The sequence below is a fragment of the Rutilus rutilus genome (assembly GCF_951802725.1).
Source record: "Rutilus rutilus genome assembly, chromosome: 14".
Classification (NCBI taxonomy): Eukaryota; Metazoa; Chordata; class Actinopteri; order Cypriniformes; family Leuciscidae; genus Rutilus; species Rutilus rutilus.
In genome coordinates, this window is record NC_140219.1 from 17656854 (window position 1) to 17680752 (window position 23899).

General features: G+C 38.9%; 1 protein-coding gene across 4 annotated transcripts in view; it reads left to right on the plus strand.

Annotated features, from left to right (window-relative positions):
• gria1a (glutamate receptor, ionotropic, AMPA 1a) overlaps positions 1–23899 on the plus strand; it is a 73271-nt gene that overhangs the window by 15953 nt on the left and 33419 nt on the right. For all 4 annotated transcript variants that reach the window (XR_014629807.1, XR_014629808.1, XM_084430304.1 and 1 more), the window contains exons 3-9: positions 7082–7321; positions 12123–12307; positions 15922–15975; positions 21438–21596; positions 21757–21924; positions 22823–22927; positions 23179–23289. Coding sequence is in view for 2 of the 4 variants with exons in the window: in XM_084430304.1 (XP_084286430.1) it covers positions 7082–7321; positions 12123–12307; positions 15922–15975; positions 21438–21596; positions 21757–21924; positions 22823–22927; positions 23179–23289 (1022 nt within the window). In the remaining 2 variants the exon portion in view is untranslated. The remainder of the gene's footprint in view (positions 1–7081; positions 7322–12122; positions 12308–15921; positions 15976–21437; positions 21597–21756; positions 21925–22822; positions 22928–23178; positions 23290–23899) is intronic.

The window sequence follows — 23899 nt, forward strand, 5'->3', positions numbered from 1 at the left end:
TCACATAAAAGGTTGCAGTTATGAGCATTGAGCAGATGACAGTCTGTTGATCGCGTGAAAGATCTTATCATTGCAGCAGTTTCTGCACTATCACTAATGATTTCACCAATGCAAACATGATAAATACAGTAAGAGCTTCGTTGTGCAGTGTAACAGCGTCATTGATTTCATAACGAGTTTTGGCAAGTGTCCAGATAAACTCGCGCTGTGTGATTGATAGCTTGGGCGATTGGAAAGGGATTGTTCTTTGATCGCTTTCTGTATATTAATCACAGTTTAAGTAAGATTATTTTCATCCTACTAAGAGAAACGAACGATGTGAAGAGTGATCGCTACTTCCATATTAAATCACTACTTACCGCTTGCTGGAATATAGTTGAAATAGTCCCCTTCGTCAGTATGAAACGCTGAGAGAAGTCTGCTTGATATTATTCCAGGTTAGAAAAACAGTCCGTGGTGAAATGGACAGAGCAAACTAACAACTTCGAATTAAACTTTTGCGGTATCCGATTATAGATAAACATCAACCACGTCTGTTGACATTTCGCCATCAATACGCCTGTGTTCCTGTGGGCGGAGGTTACGGTTCTAGTGACATCATTAAAGCAGGATGTAGAGGGGTGTAGTCCAATCCAGCCGTTTTTTGTAGTCAACTTCTGTTAAATAAAATATCTCGCTTGGCATTGAACTTTGAGCTTTATAATTTTACAGATATTATTTATACTCTAACAACAACATTACACACTAACTAAAGTTTGAAACATGGGATCACATAGAACGGGACCTTTAATGTCAGCCACCAGGCAGGACAATTTAGTTTAGCTGTTTCCATAAAATGAAGCAAACATCAAATTGAAGCTTAAACTGTCAATATTATATTCTTTTTTATTGCAGCAAGCATGATGGACAATATGACTTGCAGTACTCAGGCTATTTGTTGTGTTCGGGTACTAGAAAAAAAAAAAAAAAATTCAGAGGTTGCTTCTGGCTTTCGCTAAATTGGTTTGTTCTCCTGTTGCAGGAGTGATAACAGCCGTTTCCATCCTCAGAGGCCTTGTCAGCAGACAGGTTCAGGACATGACTACCGTTATCCACAATAAAAAGATTTCTCAGGATCTTCTTTTGCACATTCAGTGTTGAGCAGAAATTATCTATAAATTCTATAATTAGAATAATGACAATACTTGAAACTTCTGGAACATGTGGATGTGTAGAGACTCAAATTATATATTTTTATATTATAATTTTTTATTATTTAATTACAGTAATGAAAACTAGATGGAATGTTGCAGTGTTTACTATAAATGATTTATCCATCCATTATTGTTTATTTTGTATTATTTATTTTTTTATGTTTTGCCCTCATAATCTTTCATCAAAAACCATTAGGGTCCCCTTCCCCTCGCAACAACATCTCTTCTCTGGCCCTCTCCCAAATGACTCACTTCATATGCACTAACAGTCTTGTGGACTTACAATGGCTACCACGTACACGTGTCCGTTAAGTTGATGAGACCATAGGGTGTCCCATTTATCATTTTAGTTGTCAGAAGAGTGCTCTCGAGCAACCCCTTTGTGGTCGATATGCGCCCTCGATGCGCACTTTTGCCGAGCTCGCACTGAAGCGAGCTCCTCAGCAGACGACTTCTCGACAGTCAAAGCAGTGTGACGTCACGAAAGTGCGGACTCGTGGCAAGTGTTTAGGGTGCCATTTGGGACAGGGCCTCTGATGACGTGCGGACCGGCTCTAAGGTGGCACATTAACCCCTTCCTTTCAGCAACCTGTCACTCGCATCAAATCACAGAAATTAGCAAATGACAATAATCCAATCAAAATCAAGTACTGTTCTACTTTTTTTTCATTGCCAGCTGTTTCCCTCAGATGTTTGTCAAAATAGGAGTGAGAAGATGAGCACAATTTTTGTTTCATGCTAATTATAAAACATTATTGTAAAAGAAAATGTATATTAATGGTATTAGTGCAAAATGCACTAAAACTGTAACAAAGTTAAAGGATCAGGGAAGAAGGAGGTGGGAACGCACACACATAAACAAAACATAACGTAAAATAGTCCTGTCATAATCAATCACGCCTCATCATGCTTGCCACAAAGCACTTCATACATGTCATTCTTCCATAACGCAAAGGTTTTCACCCAACAAACCCACTCTGTCAATCATAAAACACAGACCTAAAAAACACTAACATCATGTAGCATTATACAATGTTTTCTTTTCTTTCTTTTTTTCTTTTTTTTTTTACAAAACAAGATTGACACTCTCTATTGCTTATAATTCACTGCTGTATATTACATAGTCCATGTTTACATTACAGTAGAAAATTAAGTTTTGAATGAATGGTAATGAAATTGAAAGACTCACACTTGTGTATGTGTTTAGTTTGATCTAATTTCTTTGATAGTATTAGATTTTTTAGAATCAGAATATATTTCAATTAATGGTGTTACTGTCTTGTTCATTTTGTGTGTTGTGCTATGTTTTGAACTTTAGTTTAGCAGTTTTGAAAAGAGTATGTAAACATGCAAATTGGCTTGTATAGTACAAAGTTTTGGTGGTGTTCGTGTCTAAGTGAGAAAAGAATTCATGTAAATTGAAAGATATTGTCATTGAAGGCATTTTGTGCCAAAACAATGAGATCCACATTTTAATCCACATAGATTGCTGTTGTCATCACTATGTAAAGAGTTTTGAAAAAGTGACCTAAGTATTGAAAAATGTGTCCTAGAGATTTTTTTTTTTTTTTTTTTTTTTAAACTGTAATTTCAGTCTTGAGGATGTCAGTTCCTTTTTAGACAAAATAAATTTTTTAAGACATTGATAAGTCCTCAGCCATTGTTTATTGAATGGCAGTATCATGGGATATGAACAACAGTACATGCAAATGATGAGAAGCCCTCATCCTGGCTTATGTTGTCGTACCATGCACATACTGTATTTGTAAAGGTCGAATTCCTTGGAAATAACACATTATGTATAGCTGACCTGTAACTGTCCACTTAGGGCATAAATACAGCAGGATACAGGCATGATTATTACTACACATTCCCTTGAGCACCCACAGCAATACGCTCCACTGTGTAGGGTAATGACTTGTAACTCCCACCAATGAGTATGGACAGCCTTGTGTGTGTGCGTGTGTTTTATATTTGAACTGTGAAGGTAGCTTGTGTGCGTATGTTGTGTGCCAGAGGATATGATATGTGTGTGCGTCTGTGTGTGTGTGTTTATACAATGGACTGGAGGCCAAAGGAGCGAGCAGAACACCTCATTAAAGCAGTAGATGTGGATGGAAGAGGTGCTGCTCACTGTCCTTTAAAATTTAGTCCACTGCAGAGTTATTCAAATAATCCATATACCGACACGTCATCAGGCATCAACATACACCAAATAACTGCACATGAAAGGGCACACAGGCTCCAATAATCCACAGGTTTTCTGCTCACGATTGGAGGAAAAGATAAATAGTGAGAGAGTGAAACAGATTGAGAAGGAAATGGCTATTTAGTCTCCCCAGTTCTCCTGAGGGAGTCTACCTGAGAATGCTTTCAGACTGCAGTTTAAAGCAGGTTTACTCTATAGTGCTGCCTGGCAAGAACCTCTCAGACACGCTGTCGTTTAAATAGACTGGCCTCACATATATTAAGTGGAACTGATGTAATTTAGGATAAGGAAAAACAGAAAAGCCAGTTCAGCAGTCTATCTACAACCAATATACTGTTTCTTCACTGTTGCCAGTTGATTTTGGAATTAGAAAGTGAAATATTTCTCGTTTAACGGAATAGTTAACCAAACAATTTAAACCCTCTCTCTCATTTTGTTCCAAACATGTCGGACTTCCTTTGTTTTGGGGGACACAAAAAAGGAGAACATTATCAGGATGCTAAAAGGGGGAAAAAGTAATTGTGTTTACATAAACTTTAAAAGTTCAATTTCATTTCAATAATGAAACTGAAATCATACCAGTCCGTTTTCTGTCAAATCGGACTAGCAGATAATGGGACTGTAGATTGGCTTCATTCACTATGTTATGTTCAGCATGAACACACTTCAGAAGTGACCCACAGTGTGTATTTAATCTTTCGAATATTAAATATTCAAATAATACTTAGACAGATGAGGAAAAAAAAACATCTGTAGTTTGATTATAGATGTGTGTGTGAACATACTTGTTGCTGTCTGTGGTGTTTGAAATGACATGGACATTAATTATTCCTTTGGAATATTAACATATGGAATATGAAGCGAGTTAGAGATTTGTGATGTAGAAGAAAGTGCATGAAAAATTACCATGTTTTTTTTACCTTGAACTTCTGGCAACCACAGCTGCTGTCATTTTCATTTTTTCAAACTGTAAATTCAACAGGATATTTTTACAGTAGCTTCTAGGCTTATAGCATCAGCTTGGCTAAGGCTCTACGAGTCTCATGACCACAGACAAGCTGAACGTTCAATAGAGTCATCAGTCATCCCTGTCGAGGGTCTGGTAGCCGAACAGACCTGTGGAGATCTGTTTGCGAGATGGTGCCAGAACGGGCAGATGCTGCCAGGATCTTTAGCAGGGCCAGAGAGCACAGGTTGGCCAGAGGTGTTCACATCATGTTTTACGCCTCCACTCAGGCTAACACAAACCACTGCAGGCGGCCAGTGTGTTCCTGTCATTAGAGGGCCGGATGACACGGCCATGTGCTCCCTGTCAGTGGGAACTTTTCAGAACAGGGAAGCAGATGTGAGCGAGAGAGAACCGCACACTTGCAGTCTGCTTCCACACTATCACACACACAGGAAGCGGCAACGGCCGTGTGGCAAATGGTTTCCATTGAAATTTTTGTAAATTAGTTACTGATTAAAAACCAAATGCTACTATTGTTTCTCCATTTATGTTACTATTTTTGCTTGGATTACATTAAAATGTCTTGGAAACTTTTTTCACCGGATATTTATTTTTACTTCTTTTCAAATGACAAATTATGGTTGTCCTTCACTTGATAAACAATTTTGTTCCTAGTACAAAATTAAAGTAGTTGTAGAAAGTAAGATTTCTTCAAAGTTAGTGAAGAATTTTAGATTAAATTAACAAATTTCCTAAACTAGTGAGAGTGTTTTACTAGTAAAACATGTTTTAGGAGAGTTTATTTTCCACAGGGCCAAAAATAGCCATATTTGAAGAAACACTCATTGAGGAAATTGCAATCGAATTTTTTAAAAATAAATTAATACTTTTATTAAGCAAGGATACATTCAATTGAACGAAAGTGACAAAAAAAACACGGTTACATTGTTACCGAAAAAAAATCTATTTAAAATAAATGCTGTTTTTAACTATTCATAATCAACATGTATTATGGTTCATCAAAATGTATCATCAAAAAATATTAAGCTGTTTTAAACATTGATGATAATGAGAAATGTTTTCTGACCACCAAATCGGCAAATTATTATGATTTCTGAAGGATCACGTGACCAATGGCTGCTGAAAATTCAGCTTTGCCATTACAGGAAAAATAAATACATTTTTAAGTATTTTAAAATAGAGCTTATTAGAGTTATTACATTTAAATGGTTATGGTTACAATACAAAATATTGTTTTTACTGTATTTTTTCATCAAATAAATGCAGTCTTGGTTAGCATAAGCATTAGGTTGGTTTGGCTTTATTGGTAGGAAAATAGAAAAACAACAGGAAATGGTGCATGGAAAGGAGTGTGTCTCACACTCGCATCACTCTCAAGTGCATCAGTGTGACTATCCCAGATAGTATTGCAAGTTTAAAAAAACCATGAGCAAGACACTAAAGCTGTGTTCGGTAGGCTAATATATCACTGTTATTAAAGTTAAGTCATTTAGAATGAATTATGCCTAATGATATCAAATAAAGGTAATGAATATGTTCTGCTGATGCCTGTTGCCAGGAACCAGTTCAACAATATGTTGTAGTTGAATGAGCACAGGTTATTAACATTGTATGCATTGAATTATAATTTTTTTTAAATATGTGAAACCATTCAAGACAAGCACATATGGTATGATGAGGATCTCGATTCAATATGCCATATGTCTTCGGTAATAGCTAACACAGAGGGATGCAGTCCCCCACCTTCCTTTCTCTTTTCACTTTCTCTCTCTCCGGGTCCACAAAGCTCAGCCCAGACAGAATTAATGTGCAAGTCATCAGTCACAGAGGAAGCAGAGCCGTGTGATAAGAACACCCCCCAATATTACCTCGGAGCTCACGGCAGCGTCTGTTATAGACGTGCCACACTCATTATTGCTTAGCACCAAGCTTGTGACTTTTATATACAGTGCATGGAGAACAGTTTGATGAATGTGCCTGTGTTGAACATCACATTCTCTTTATATGATGTAATTTGCTCAGAATGAGACAATGTCTATCATACAGATAAAGTGTTTTGGCCGGATGTTAAAATGAGCCATAGTGCATGTGATGAAGGCCAGTGGTCACAAACTCACACACACAAAAACACACATGCTGGAGGAGTTGGCACCCTGCACTGCTTGTGGGCTGTTGCATGATGGGGCAGGCAGTTTGGGTGATGGCCATGCCTATCGCTCCTACTCCCCCCGTGCCCCTCAGGCGGCCCCTGCTGGGATTTGGGCCTTGGGCAGCGAACAGACTGCAACTTCAATCTGTTTAGTTGCGGGACTGAAACGTGAGGGCCGGAGCCACGGTGAAAAATAACCTCCGCCAGGGCAAAGATAGCAACAACAGAGTATGATACAGCATTAAAATACACTGGGAAACCTGGTTCAAAACCGATGGAGGCCATTTTGCCACCAACAGGGAGAGAAAAAAAATATACTCATCGTTCAAGGCAGCAGAGATAGAAAAGCGCCCTGCTGTTTGGTAAATGTCAGCGAGACCCTTGGTGCATTGATTATCTGCCTCTTCAGAAACTCCATCCGCACCATTTCCAGTCCAGTGATGCACATAGAAACGTTTACTAATTGCTTCTCGGAAATTAATAATAAAAACCAGCAAGATGCTAACAATGCGACATGAGTGATTTCTGTTTTGTAAATCGTGTTCTGTTGTCGTCTCCAGTCTGTTCGCAGTTCTCAAAAGGGGTGTACGCCATCATCGGCGTGTACGACAGGAAGACCGTCAACATGTTGATGTCATTCTGCGGTGCACTACACGTCTGCTTTGTGACGCCCAGCTTCCCCATGGAAAACTCCAACCAGTTTGTCATCCAGCTGAGACCCGAACTGCAGGATGCCCTGGTGGGCGTTATCGAGCACTACAAGTGGTCCAGGTTCGTCTACATGTACAGCTCGGACTCTGGTGAGGACTGCTTTTATGATCGAAATCTTTGGATTTTGGGGGAAATTGTCCAAGAATGAATTGCACCCACTTATAGCACTGTTTGTTTACACACTCTTATTTACAGCATTTGATTATTATTTTGATGTATAACTGCTTCCTTGATCTTGTGTTTAGAAGAAAATAAATCATTTTTAGATAATAATCATATTTATTATTATTATTATTATTATTATTATTATTATTATTATTAATGTAAATTTAGATAATAATATTGTCGATTTCACAATTTTTTCTCACACAGTGGCAAGGTATTCATATTTTTGGGTTCTTGGCATCAAAAAAATGTGAAAACCCCTGACATAATCAATAGAAAATCTCTATAAATCTGTCTTAAAGTGCTCTAAAATGTGCAATGTTTAATAAGCTTCATTTGCATAGAATGGAGGCGTGTTTTCCACTCATTAGAATTCAAATACAGTATGCAGCATTCTCATTGTGTAGTGCTGTAGCGATGCATTTAACAAGTCTTCTTTAAACTGGTTTGTGGGTGCTCAGTGAATAAGACACTGGTTTTTGTTCTGAAATACCATGCGCTAAACTGAATTCGCCCCTTAGAGTTCTCTTTTTGAATACGTTGGTTTTCTGAGACCCAATATTTACCACCACATTGCTGGTGTGCACATTGAGTCAGCTTTTGTTCCCTGTTTGTTTGTGAACATGTTGGTATGTAATGACAGATATAGATATGACTCATGAGAGAGCTGCCTGCTTGTGTGTTGCTGGGATGAACAATAGTGTTCTGATCTGAGTGGATGCATCTCTCCCCTGCACTTGGAGCTCATTTGTGCATCTTTCTCCATGAATATCTGCCAGAATGAAACCATTGTGCCAGAGTAAAATATATCCAGCTGAAGGCTGAGGAAAGAAAATCCCAATTCCAAAGCACCTCTGCACATGGTTTCATTGTTATCCCAAGAAGGGTCCAAAATTAACTCTTCTACCACACATGCCAGGGGCGATGAATTGAGAAAATTGACCAAACAATAAATATTTCTTACAAGCCATGAAATTATATTTTGTTTTATTTTTATTTTAAAATGCATTTTTGTCCTTTTGGAAATTATTTAGCTGTTTTCTCCATAAAGGCCTAAAGGCCTTTTTTGTTTTCCTTGATTTTTTTTGTCCATAAAGTTAGTCAATGCATTCTTCAAATATTTTTTGTGTTCCATAGAAGAAAGAAATGCATACATGTTTGGAAATTTTACTTGCATTTGGTGCATGACGAGTGTTAATTTTGGACCTTTTTCCACCTACCATCCCATCCCACCCCGTCTCTTCTCACTTCAAAATAAATACCTGAAATTCCCAGATCTGCTCTAGAAAAGTCATGGGCATCCGGTGCTGCTCCACGAACAGGTAAAATCTGACACACCTGTCAGCACCAGGTGTGCTTTCCCCCCGTCCCCCCCTAGCCAATCGGCTGCAGTGTCCCTATAATGTGTCACCATCTGTCACAGACATTCAGCTCAGCCGACCATGATGGGAGCATGGCGTGATCTGCATTAGTCTTTTTTAAGAAATGTAGTTACCCATAATGCTCTCACCGCCAGCCCTCTTCTTTCCAGCTCACCTTTTTGCTTTGTCGCTGTGAGTTCTGTCATCGCTGTACGCACACAATAGGTTTGAAGCCTGCCTGTATTCACACCACAGGTGTCTCAGTGATGGTTTTATCTTGTTGAAGTGCTGAGGGCTCTGGGTTAAGATTGTGGGATCATTAACTTTGTGACTGAGAGGAACCAAACTGCAGGAATCCATATCACCAGCCTCTTGTTGCCTAGATACAGCGCTGCACTGTCTACGGGGTTATTTTAAGCCTTTTAAAGACATACGTGTGAGAGTGTATGTAGCCCGTATGTGAACCGAGTCACGCTGTAAGCTTCCTATGCGTATAAAACCGACCCCGCTGCCGTGTGCTGTTTTGCATGTTGGCGTAGTACTCCATTGGCGTCACACCACCCCAGATGAGTGAGAGTGAGGCTAAGGAGAGACGTCTTCCCCCGCTGGCCCTGTTCTCTGTGTGCATCGTGAGCCATTTGTTCAGCCTGCTGGGAGTGTGAGCTCCTTAATGTCAAATCACCCTGCAGTCTTAAAGTGGTCCAGCTGTACTCACACTGAGTCAAACAGGAAGAAGCACTGAGATGCAGACCTGCACTCAGATGCAGAGGGGTCAAAGGGCAAGTGCTCAAAACAGAGGCGGACCAAGCAGAGGAGGGAGTCAATATTTCTCGCGCCTGCCGTCAATATGTGCTTTCTTTACTTGGGAATCCAACTATTATTGACTTGTTTTTCAAACTTCACTGTAAATATGATTTGCTGTTGTCTAGTTGGACTGTTTAAATAAGTTTTCTCAAATCAGTTTTTCCTGTAATATTCTGAAGAATTGCACTTGTTGCTTTTTCTATGCATTTAGTCCCCATTCCAGCTACAAAAAGGACACAAATGCTCCATTTAAATATCGTAACTGTATAGTTAGCATGACTTATGCACTATATTTCAAATCCGCTGAAGCCACATGATAGCTTTGTGTGAGAAACAGACTGAAATTTAAATCATTGTTCACTGATAATCTTCCCCTCTGGTGCCTGTTAATCGCTGCTACTGAATCATTATGATTGTGAGCTCAAGAACTGAAACAGTTTGATTCATGAATGAAATGAAGTTCCAAATGTAGGTTTGGGAGGAGCCTAAACATTCAGTCCTGTCAATCATCAGCAGTCACTGCACCATCCCTCCTCTATTTCTCTTATTCTTCCTCTGCGCAGTGCTGTTAGAGGAGAGTCTAGCTCGGAGCTCGAGCCAAGCCTCTGGTCCGAGCCTCCTTCGAGGACAGCAATTAAGACTGAATGGGCAGGCGAACTTAACAAGATCATTGAATTTATTTATTGAAAAGATCTGACTCAAAATAATTAATTCACAAACTGGATAACACTTCCTAGTTATGAAGGATGTCAAGTTCTTATTGAAAAGGGCTCATATAGACTCCTTTTATGATACTTTTATGGTGTGTTTGCTTCCTTTTAAGCTTGAAAGCTACAGTCCTTATTCATTGTAATTGCATGAAAAAGAGTGACCAAATTTAATTTAATTTAATTTAATCACAGTTAATAATTATATATATTGTGTGTGTGTGTGTGTATATATATATATATATATATATATATATATATATATATTTATTTATTTATTTTTCAGCACAGTAATTGACCAAAATGTATCCTTTTAGTGTCCCACAATTAAAATAAAGTCATATGATGTTGAGGTAAAATGGTAAACAAGCGATGACTGACTTTTGATTTTGGGGTGAACTAATCCTTTAACTTTAAATCGTTTAAGTGTGTAGTCCCTATTGTAGTCTAGTGCACAGAATGATTCTTCTGGAACAGTCACAGTTTCCTGTAATTTATTTCGTGGTCCATCCCACCCCATAAATGAAATATTTATACCTGTTATCGCTGCTGCGGGATCCATTGGTTCCATAAATTATAATGTGAGCATCCTTGTTGCTCTCCTTTTAATTGCAGCTCATACAACAGCTGGGTGGTGTTGCGTTAAACAAAGGCTATAAAATTCAAGTACATGCTTTTTCTTTATTTGTTTTTTTACTTAAATTTGTTTTATGTTTTGAACAGCACCCAAAGTCCATTAAACATTTCATAAACAATTTCCCATATAAATGCTCACAGGGGAGTTACTGTATTTATGTCTCTTTGTTAAGCTTGCCACAATTTACAGGCAGTCATAGACTTTCATAGTCAGTTTTTGAGAAGGATTTAAAAAAAAACTGGATACTGGATTACTGGATGAACTTGGGCTTGTTGTGTGATACTCGCACAGCAAAAAGCATAGATGGCTGTGAAAGTGTGCAGTTGAGTGTTTGGAGAGGTTTTGATGAGTTTGGAGGAGCTGGCCATGGTGCTGAAGTACTGAGAACACAAGGAGCAAAAGCTGCTCTCAGCAACAGCATAATAAGAGCAATCATGTATGATTGTGCTTTCAACTGTCATCACGTCATGGCATCATATGATCCTTCAGAACTGCTCAGTTCTTATGTGAGAGATGCAGCTCGTGTTACAGTATGTGTAGACACCATCACTCTGTTCCAAAACCTAGTGAGCTGCTTCCACAGGCAACATTTTAAAGGCATCATAACCATGTTCTTGGTTTGAAGGCTGATCCAAAAAGTTGATATTGTTGGCTCTAATGGCTACTAAGCACATTGTTTTTGATCTAGAGAGATTTCTGTTGGTGTCTGAGGAGAAAGCTGATTGGTCCTATGGGGGTTTCCCACATGCACATGCAATCCTATGCCAAGATCAATGTCTTCACTAATCGAACCCAATTTCCTGTCTGTGAACAGTGTGGCTTTCACTCTCCACTGGTCTGTATCTTCCTGGCAGGTTTTTTCAGAAATTACAGCTAATAAAGTGGCATTCAGATGGTTAGATGATTAGTTGCTGGAGATAACAGAGTGTCGATACTATACAGCTCTCGAGCTGCTTTAGATTGAATTTTTATAATGAATTAGCTTAGGCATACTATCACATGTCATTATTTACACAGTACATTTCACACAACTTGTCACATTAAGTGTCCCATCTTCCTCCAAAATTGTTAGTTTAAGTGCAGTTAGATTGCTTGTGAAATGCAAAATTAAAATCTAAAGTTCTAGTAAATGAACTGTGGAGTTTATTACCTTAAAATTGATGTAACTCAACTTTTTTGAGTTCTGCTAACCTAATATTTCCCATTTTTATTCAAGGACTGGCAGTTCTGCAGAAGGTTCTGGACACAGCAGCAGAGCATAACTGGCTAGTGACCTCCGTGAACGTGGAGACAATGACAGAAGCATCCTTCCTCAAAGTGTTCCAGGACCTGGACAAAAGAAAGGAGGGCCAGATCATCCTCGACTGTGAGCTGGAGAGACTCACCTCCATCCTGAAGAAGGTAATTGGCTCTCACCAGTCTTATTACAGTCATACATGTTGACAGATCCTCCAAATGAATTTGGGATTCACTTTCGATGCAAATGGAGCATGTTCTTTGTTTTAAATGTACTAAGACTACAATATGTCTTTTAACCAAGTCAAACAGTTAGTCATCTGTAATGGTGCTAATAACCGTGCCATTATGAATATATAACAGTAATCATTTGCAGGCTCAGATGACTCAACTTAAAATGCAATTCTGAGCTTGAGTACTTGGATGAAGCCTGTGACCACTCTTATCAGATGGAGTGGCCTGTGCAACAGGCCCCAAGATGCTCTCTCTCTCATAGAGCGCCAAGGACGGAGCAGATAAATAACACTGGGCTGACATTTGGGGTTGGCAGCGGAGCCATAGTGACGCGTCACTTTCTCTATCAGCTCTCCCCACTGCCTGGAGGAGGAGGAAGCGCCCTGTTACTGTAATTAATGAGAGCGTGTCTTTTCTTCCCTTTTTCTTCTTTTCTCTATTTCATGACTCAAACAGAAGACCCTCGACAGGCTATGTTCTGTTATTGATAGCACAGTGGCCACAGTTAAGGCTGTTGCATCATTTGGTGGCAATTTCCACAGCATGTCTAGACAAATTTTTTCCTGTCTGAAAGCAATCATCCATCACCACGCATCCACCAATCATACCGTAAAACAACATTGGTGTAATTTTCCCCCACTTTGATTTCTTTCACTAACACCGGGGGCCAGACGGTTTAACTGAGGAAAAACTCTCTGTACATGTTTTTCATCACTCTCTTAGCATGCAGTATGTTGCATGGAGCTTTTTAGATATAAATATTCCCTATTTTTAAGACCCCAGTAGTTTGGCAAACACAGTTTACCCCTTTAGTAGGAGATGAAATCATCATTATTTTGGTCCACTTTCCAGCATTTCCCTCTGCTACAGGTTTTTTGTCAACTTTTTGGAGCATGTTATCATATAGATTGCCTCAAGCTTAAAGGACAAGTTCGGTATTTTACACTTAAAGCCCTGTTTACAGATCGTTTCTGATGAAATAGAACGGTTAAGATTAAAATTTGGACACATGCTGCTGTCCCGAGAATTTTAGGTTTCTTTCGCTTTCCCCCCCACCTACAGAATGGCTGCCTATGGGCACTGGAACAATCCTTCCTAAAACGCATTAAACTTTCGTTTACAAAGACGTGAAACTCACCGAGTGGTCAGGGGTGTTCACTGATATGCTCACACAAAAATCGCTGCAAAAGATGCTTTCCAACAGGTTTTATCGTAGTTTTTGTCCAACTCCATTGACTTGTTTTGGATGTGCTGTGAGGTACGGTATTACTCCGCCGCCGGAAACTGGACTGGAGTGTCTATTATTCAAGCTCTCAACGGAAGAATCTACGGGTGTGAGGCGTTTGGAAAAATAGGTCCACAGTTTTACACCGAATGGTAAAACACCTGTTGGAAAGCATCTTTTGCAGCGATTTTTGTGTGAGCATATCAGTGAACACCCCTGACCACTCGGTGAGTTTCACGTCTTTGTAAACGAAAGTTTAATGCGTTTTAGGAAGGATTGTTCCAGTGCCCATAGGCTGCCATTCTGTAGGTGGGGGGGAAAGCGAAAGAAACCTAAAATTCTCGGGACAGCAGCATGTGTCCAAATTTTAATCTTAACCGTTCTATTTCATCAGAAACGATCTGTAAACAGGGCTTTAAGTGTAAAATACCGAACTTGTCCTTTAAGGTGCAGTCACATTTACAATTCCTCAGCAAAGTTTTGCAAGCAAAATCCAGTAGTTTCAATAGGAACACTATTGACAATAGACAGTGAACCTTTTTTGCCCACAAAATTTTGCAGAATTTTTGCTAATGTAACCGGATCCTTACAGACATGGACTAAAAGTCACAAAACAAATTTTAGTTTTTGAGGCTTCTCTTTCATTCCTGTGTTCTGCATTAAAGAAAAAGATCACCCAAAAATGTAAATTCTGTCATCATTTACTCACCCTCCTTTAATTCCAAATCTAAATGACTTTTTCTTCTGCAGGACATAAAAGAAGATCATTTTTAAGATTTGGTTACTTTTGACTTCAATTGCATGGACAAAAACCACTGAGACATTTCTCAAAAATCTTCTTTTATGTTTCACAGAAGAAAAGTCATACATGTTTGGAACAATGTGATGGTGAGTTTTACATTTTAGGATGAACTCTCCCTTTAATTTTGATCACAGCACTGAAACACACAAGACGACGCCCTGGGCTGGCCTGCCGGATGAAATCTTACTGGGGTCACCATTAATAACTAACGCTACTGTCTGTCATGGCCACTAGCTAAAGTCAGCTTTCACAACTTCATTTTACAGAAAAGTGTGTAAGAGCAAACATCTACTCACATACATACAATTTGGTCACAGAATTGTTCTTTACGATCGCTCATTGTTATTTCTGAGTACCCCATTAGTCCCGTACATCCCGAGTATATGCAGAGGATTTTCTTTAATTATAGCCATAGAACAACTTAACAGTTTGATGGTGTCAAAGTCTTTGATACCCCTTGACACTGCACACTACGCACTCACGTACATCCACACAGGTTAAAGCTGTGACCCTCGGTCAGTGTGTACCAAACAGAACTGAGAGCGCTGCTAATGTGTTCCTCCCCCGTCAGAGTATGACTCATTGTTTTTCACCACTGTTGTACTCTTCATGCCTGCAGAAGCTTTGTTATCTCTATAGCCACACACACACACACACACACACACAAAAACGAACATCACAAATCTTCATTCCTCTCCTCTTTGTTACTTTAAAATCATAGCCATCTTGATTCTGAAATACCCTGAACTCAGTGTAAAGATGAAAGCTCAGGATTGTTGTCATATCATGGAGATGAAATGTGCTGCTGTTGTTGTTGTTATTATTTAAATGTTTATGCATTTTGCAGACACTTTCATCAAAGTGACTTACATTGCATTCAAAGTGACTCACATTACACATTTTATCAATTCATGTGTTTGCTACTAGGAATCGAAACTATAACTTTGGTGTGTACTCTTTGAAGTAAAAATAAATAAATATAGTTATTATTATTATTGGTGTTGTTGTTGTTATAGATGATAATAATCATTATTATTTATTAACCATGACTTTGGTGTATACTGTTTGGGGTAAAGGAACACTAAATATTATTATTATTATTGATTTGGTTCAAATAGTAATAATAAATATTATAATAATTATAGTAAAGTAAAATTTATTTATATAGCGCTTTTCACAATAGATAATGTTTCAAAGCAGCTTCATAGAAAATCACAATGTCACTGTTTATACTATCTTAATATCTTAATGCATTATTGTCGGATTTAGCAAATCAGAGCTGGGCAATAATATAGTTTAACACATGCTCATTGACTACTGATTCAATTGATGAATGCAGTGAAAAACAAAAAATACAATACGTTTTTTGCAGTTATGTGACAGCAAATATTATATTACCGTGTGATTTATTAATATTTGTGGGTTTACTGTCATAAATAAGGCTTTATATAGTGCTGTGTTCTCCAAAATGAATACTGACCGCTGTAACTTTTCATCTTATTTGTTGGTCCATTTCAGATCATCGAGCTGGGGAAAAACGTGAAGAGTTATCACTACATCCTAGCAAACCTGGTAAGCAAAAAAAAAACAAAAAAAAACACGGCACTCATTTCAGCACTATGAGAGATCTCATGACTAAACCTCAGCATAAGGCTTTCAAATGCCACTGGACTCTTGATATTACAAGTGATTTGCATATTTTCACTACTGACCAATCGTAAGAAGATGCTCACTATGACTAACAAATGAGATGTTATATAAACGTTGCCTGGAGAACTGCTCTGTGAATATGAAAAACTACAAGTGATTTCTGCAGTCTTTGTCTGTATGTGCGCTCAACGTATGAGAACGGAGGGCTAAATTGATTTAAACAGAAATGATGATAATCGCAGCATTAATATGCTGTGGTGTGCTCCTGGATGGCACACTGCTGAGGATTTTAAATTAAACTGGTCCGGACGTTTTGTTAGATGTAATTGTAAATGATAAACGATAAAGGTTGCAAAGCAATAAAGAAAGATTTGCCACTGCCTGCGATTTCCATAATGGCCAAATTTTAAGAAGTGAGCAAATTACTCCCAGTGTCCTACGACGGGGAGCTCAATTCTATTTACACTGTGTGTGTGTGTGTGTGTGTGTGTGTGTGTGTGTGTGTGCGCGCGCATACATGGACGTTTGTATCTGAGTGGATGCCCGTGTAAGCTTCCCCTCTGTGTCCAAGCCTTTTGGGTAAAGGCTAGTTTCTATAGTAACATCACCAACTCACTGCACCACATTTACAGGGACGCCAAGCGGAAAAAGATACAACTCCATTCACTCAGTCGAGAGATAAGAACACCTGCTACAAGTACATCCGAGAGGAGAGAATGGGGAAATATCGAATTGAGTTAAAATCAATCATCATTTTAAAAATCCAGATATTCATTCTTAAAAAGATTGATATTTTAGAGGATGCATGCGTGGCTCCTGTTATTTTTTAAGATCAATATTTTCATAATAAAAAAGTTAGGAGGTTCACTGTACTGTACCAGCATTTCCTCCATGACCTTTCCATCTTTAGCACCACGGTAAAATATTATTTTTCACAGTATTTGACTGTTAATGTGTGGTCACATTAGCAAAATATGACCACGGGGTGAAATTGCAAGCACACTAGTCAACAGTCATGGCCGAGTCAGACTGGTAACCCGAAGGTTGTGCGTGACGTGATCCGTGAACCGATCATCTCTTCTGATTTAATTACAACTAATCATGAGTTCATGTTGAAGTAACTATTAATTCAGGTATTAGTACATGATTATTCATGCCCTGTTATTGTAAAGTGTTGCCAAAAATTCTCCTGGGGGAGGATGCCCCTAGACATATTTACGTACAGATGACTCTAATGATCAATTAAACAAAAGAGGAAAAAGAGGAGCTTCCTCTTTAGTTTTCCAGTGTTGTGGAAATATCCTAATGGTGTAACACAGACAGAGACTGTGCAGGTTTTCATAGGAGGCACGTCCACCTTATCTCACATTTTGGCTGCAATTTTCAAGTCTTGTGCTTGACTGATGTGATTTGAGAACCTGTAATGAGAATACAGGTGTCTTTACCCAGAATCTTGCATTCCTTAGATCATTCACTTGGTTTGTGTAGGATCAGATGTGCAACAGCCCTCTCTGTAGTTCTAGAGTGGGAGGACCGCCTACGCCTGAAATTGAGAATAATTACGCTGAGCCAAGAGAACAAGACTGGCAAAAATGAACGAAATCTGTCAAAAACCTGTAATCAATTATAATAGTCACATACAACTGAAGGATATCATCAGTGGTGCCCTGTTCCAGGAAACAGGATGTCACTGTTGCTATGAGAGCAGATAGTTGACATGTGAAGGAATGCCAAAAGACGTGCAGCTGAACGAAAAAAAAGAAAGAAAGAAAAAAAAAAACACAGAGAGATGCAGCCAATCATGAGAGAGCAGTGGCAGCCCTTCAGAAAGCAACTTGCTGTTGTAATCAGTAATGACTCCTGGCCCCATTTCTCCTCCATCTCTCGATTGGTTATAGACTCATAGAGTCCCTTGCGTGGTGTCTAACCAGGCAGATTCAATTCAAGGCAAACATCACTATTAAGATTAGGCCTACTAACTCCTGCTAAATCATTCAACTTAATTCAACTTGCATTTAAACTTTAATTTCAACTTAAACTTATTTCATTTAGCTGTCGAACATTTCTAATTTTCGTTGATGTTCTTAATCTTATTTATTAATTACCCAAAATTATTTGTAATTATTTTAGTTAACAATAACAACACTGCTTCAATATAGTTGTTGCGAGTATTGGGCTACAGTTGGACCAATGAGCTAGTGGTTATAAAGTTAAAGGGACACCAGGCAACTTTTTCGTGTTAATAAATCATCTTCGTAAGTCGGTATATGGTTAAATGACTCATTACAGGGCGAATGAAGACTCTCTCACCCGCAAATACTGCCTGTAGGAAGAATATCCCGCTTGCAAGTTCGGTGTATCCTACCCGCGTCCTTCAGTCTCGCAAAGTCTCACAAAGTCTCAAACATCGCGCGAAGCAGGATCAGTATACGGCAAGCATCCCCAGCACAGAGGCAGTCTAAAGAAATTCGGCTAGAGATTGTTGATAATGGCAGAGCAGCGAAAACCCTTGACAGAAGAATAAAAAAAAAGGAAAAGAGCTTCAGACCGAGCGAGGGCTCGCACACGTATCAATATTGGTCAAGCTTTTTCAGAATGGCGAGAGCTGAAAGACAGAGAAGGCTCCAAGTCAGATGCAGACCTCGCATTCTTGCTTTTGCGATTGCCTACACTTTTATTTTATGTCACTAAGTCAACGCGTCGGATAATAGGCAATAAACATGTTGCACATATCATGATCGAGCTAGAATAAACGTTCTGATGTTTTCTTAGACAAGCAAAGGTAAACCGTCATTATACCAGATTAACTTTTAGGCCTTGCTAATATAACTTTAGACAAATATTATCCTCCGATATATATATATATATATATATATATATATATATTTTTATGCTCATGTCCACTCTCCCAAAAAAACAAAACACGAAAGCAGTAACTTTAGTTAGCCTCGTTCATATCGTTCGTTCCTGGTAAAAATACTAGTATGCATGATAACACAATAAAAAAAAAAAAAAAAACTCGCCATCAGTTGTGAAGAAAATATTGCTTTACTTGCCTCGGTAGACATAACTGGTTTTGAAATAGCCGGTTCCTCTGCTCAGCTGTTGACAGCTGATCAGCTGGGTTGCTCGTGGCGAGGGGGGAGGGACAACAGTTCGTTTTTACGACAGTGTGTTTGAAAGCATTTACTACCAGACGCTAGGGGGAGCTTCGTAGAGAAAAAACACTCAGACTTGCCTGGTGTCCCTTTAAAGTAGTGAATGATTAAAAATATATAACCTATCTAAATAAGAAATTTGAAACATTTATCTTTCAGAAATGAGAGTTTCTGAAGTGTCGAGAGTTTCGCTTTTTTGAAATCAGTGAAAGTTTCATTCTGCAAACTGCTTGACTTTGTTTTCTCCTTTAATTTATTATAAATTTGTTTGGTGAATGAGCTCTTGATTGCCTTCAAAGACTGTAGTCATGTTGATTGAGGGAAGAACGTGCCATGTTTCATACTTGAGAGCTTGTGATGACATGCGTCCCAGTTGTGCGCTCAGTAACAGCATGGCATACGGTATGTGCAGTGATGCAGGCAGCCTGTGTATCTCTGATTGCCTTGTTCACTCTCACCGCAGAGAGTGATGAGGCTGTGAAACGAGGTTGTGTGACGCTTCAGCCCTGAGGCCAGCCGTGTGATAGCACTTCACTCCAAGAATTGATTTGATGTTACAGGAACAGTTGTCCCTGTGGAATGGTAGGTTCCAGTAGGGAGACATTTACATTGGTCAGGTTTTTTTTTTTTTTTTTTTATATATAAATGGGTCTTTCTTTATAAATGAAAACATACACTAGCATTCAAACGCTTGGGGTTAGTAAGGTTTTTTCGATGTTTTCATAAAAAAAAAGTTTGGTTAAAAAATTGTTATGCTTTTTTTTTTTTTTAGAAGCCCTTGGGAAATATGATACATTAATGTTGATTAAAAGTATTAATTTCTGCTAAATAAAAAACTGACCCTAGACTTTTTAACATTAGTTTATAGTTGCCTTTATATTTTTGCTTAATATTTTTCCTAGCGAAGGGACAATTTTTTAGGGGTGTGTGGCACCATAATATTTAGGTTGACAGCCTCTCCTTCTGCATATTTAAATTAATGGGCAACCAATATGGGCCAACATTGGCATATGGGACTTCCCTGAGGTGCCATTTCATTTTTGCCTGTCAGTGAGGATGTCAGAACGTGATATGTTTGATTGCCTAGAGACACTATCAGATGTAACAAATGTCCTAAAGATTTGCTGCATATCAAATAGTCTGACATAAAATAAAAATAAACACATTGCACGGTCTGCCAAGTATACTATTCAGTCTTTGATTCTGAACAGTAGTTTATTTGTGTGTGAGGGTATTTGAGGTAAGACACAAGCGTGAGGTCATGTTAGAAGCGTAGTCAGTCTTGTTCGTTGTCCTACGGAGCAGATGTTCCCTGGGTACACAGGGACATGTTACTGCTCCTGGGGGACCAAGCGTGTTAAGGGATAAAAGATCAAAGATCAACACACTTACAGCCTGACAAGGGCTATTACACTCAAAACTGTGTGTGAGACACACACCAACGTATTTTGTTGGTGAGCTGAACACAAACTGATCTTTAGTACACAAACATTTATATTTGAGCTTATAGGAGTAAATAGTCAGCTTCATGAAATGAAACATTCCTTGTAATACTTCAGGTTAGATTCAGTTCGGGATGATCTCTGGTACGGAGAGTGTGTGGGCTGCTCTGGGGCAGCTTGCCTCAGCTGATAGGATTGTGAGAAAAGTCCTTGAATTACTGAATAGAGCTATTGGGATTAAAGACAAACCTCCAGAAAACTCTCATGGTGTGCCACTGTTCTTTTTTTTTTTTTACTTCAAATTCCTATTCACAGCTCCTGCATTTTCCAGCACCACATCGGATAACAACCGAGCTTTCTTGGATAACCAGCCTCAGTGGATGAGAGGGATTAGCCTTTTTCATTAAGTGATTGACCCAGCCATTCTTTCCATTATAATTTTAAACCCTGAATTACATTTGACAGCACTCCACAGGCCCGGCCTCATGCTCTCTCGCTACACTTGACCATTATTGTGGAAATGACTCCCTCTACTGCGAATTCAACCTGCATTTCTTGTCGAGGTCTTACGTTGGAATTATTTTTTTTAACAATTGCAAGGGATTCGTCATCATATTTTATCTCAGATTGGTTTCCCTTTTCAATTGAGTCAATTACTTGCCTTTAATGATTGGCATTTGGTTTAAATTGGATTCTTATCTTCTTATTGACTATGGAAACCTTCTGCTCTACTATAACTGAAATCACAGTATGTCACGCTAACATGTTTTCTGTTCTCCTGTAGGGATTTCTGGACATCGACCTGACAGAGTTTAAGAAGGGTGAGGCGAATGTAACAGGCTTCCAGCTGGTGAACTACGCAAACCCTAATATTAGTAGAACAGTGCAGCAGTGGTTGGACTTTGAAAACAAAGATGCCAAAGTTCCCAAGCGAGGACTGAAGGTACATTTCACCATGTAAAGAATGAATTCAAACCTGATACATAAGAAGTACAACAAAAAAAAACATGTAATTAGGTTTATATGCATTATATATATTAAATATATAATGTGTATGTACATTAAATAAAACTAAATACATTAAATGTACTTCTTTTATGCAGTACACTGGAGCTCTCACATATGATGGGGTCAAAGTCATGTCCACAGCCTTCCAGAACCTCCGCAGGCAGAGGATAGATATATCTCGGCGTGGAAACGCTGGAGAGTGTCTGGCCAACCCACCAGCACCTTGGGGCCAGGGCATCGATATTCAGAGAGCACTTCAGCAGGTATCTTGCCCTGTTGGGACTGCACACAGATATACTTTTGAATGAACACATTGTTCACAAACATAAACGTTCAATCTGCAAGACTGACACTGGTTCTAATCTATTCTGAGTGCACAAAATGAAACCCCAATAAGCAAATTACATCTTTATTTTGTCTCATAAAGTTCACATTGATTCACCAACGAGACCATCACAATCAAATGTGACACTGCAGATAATAAAGCCTGTTGGCGATAAACATTTATGCTGGTCCTAACAGCACATGACAAGTTATATTTACAAAGAGAGGGAAAGAACACCTGGCTTTGTTGCGTTACCCTTAGGCAGATGTTTGTCTCTTCGCTTTGGGCAGCGTATGAATATTTAAGCGCAGAGCATAGAATTTGGCTGACAAGGTTGAGCAGAATTTGTTAGCACAAACCAAATGAGACTTATTGGAAATCTTTTTTAGAAATGCCCTCTCTTTGAGAAGCCATAAACAAATTGGTATTTTCTTCCAGCCGTATCATTCGTTTTTTGAGTTCACTTAACTTAATTATAAGTGTGAGGAGGTCTAAGCAATGTAGTAAACTCAGTGTCTAGCATTCTTCTTGCAGAGGTAGGCTCTGTCACACAGTTGCCCACGGCTGTGTCTGCTGAGAGTCTGATGTGTGCTGGACTGAGGCAATTTGGTCCATCTGCTGGGAGGCTAGGGAGATTGATGTTCAACTCGGTCAATTAACTCCATCATTCGGCCTGGGAGACATTCTGTACTGTACACACAGAAGAGGCGCTGTGAGAGATGTACACCCTCCTGGGGAGGAGTACTTGAGAAAGAGAGAAAGAAAGAGAAAGAAAGAAAGAGAAAGAAAGAACGAAACAAAGAACGAAAGTCATCTTCTCTGTGTTTTTTACTCAGGTTCGGATTGAAGGCTTAACAGGACACATTCAGTTTAACGAGAAGGGACGAAGGACAAACTACACTGTCAGTGTGATGGAGCTCAGGCCGACGGGACCGAAAAAAGTAAGTACTTAAATATCAGGAAAAGGATTAGGAAGCCTCTCGATGTGACAGACTGTTTCACATTTCTCAGATGGATTTCTACTCTTATAGTTTAAACGAAACATTCACAGACTCCTGTATGGTTATTGTTTCAGAAATCCACTCTGGCCTAATAAATGAGCACTGTATTTGATGTAGTGTCTCCTGTGGGAAATCTCAGAAAGGTTTCTGATGATGCTCAAGTTCCTGTCCCTGATTTGATCTTTTCTCAGGTGGGTTACTGGAATGAGGATGAGAAATTTGTGAGCACGGCGGCCTACATGCCAGGCAGTAATGAGACTTCCGGACTTCAGAACCGCACATATATTGTTACCACTATTATGGTATGTCTTCAGATCATTTTTGTGATTTACTGGTTTAAACTTGTGCTGGTTTGAAAACACATTAAATGTTATACTACTGTTCAAATAGTTAGGGTCAGTAAGATTATTATAATTTTTTTAAACAAATTAATACTTTTATTCAGCAACACGGGCGCCTTCAGATAACCAGAGGCCCCTGGACTACCCCGAATACAAATGTCACAAGGCCATTAGTCAATATAAACATTTCAATTTGTGCTCAAGTATGTATAAATTCATCTGGCATAACTTTAGAAACTTTTCTTCCAATCCAATTTTTTAGTGAACATCACTCTTGGTAGACTTATTTTTTGTTTAGAAAACAGTCCGGTTCCATTCACAAAGCAGGGCTTAGCCGAAAATGCGGTTGTGATTTCTGAAAATTTACGGATGTGAGTTCGGTTATAGAATGTAGTTGTCACTTCTGTAATCTCCCATATATAAAAATAATTATGAAAAAAGTATTATTTTCGTGCAGCCAGTAGGCCCCTCCCCAGTGTAGGCCCCTGGGCTTCAGCCCATAGAAGCCAGTGCATTAATTCAGCAAGGATGCATTAAACTGATCAAAAGCGGCAGTAACGACATTTATGTT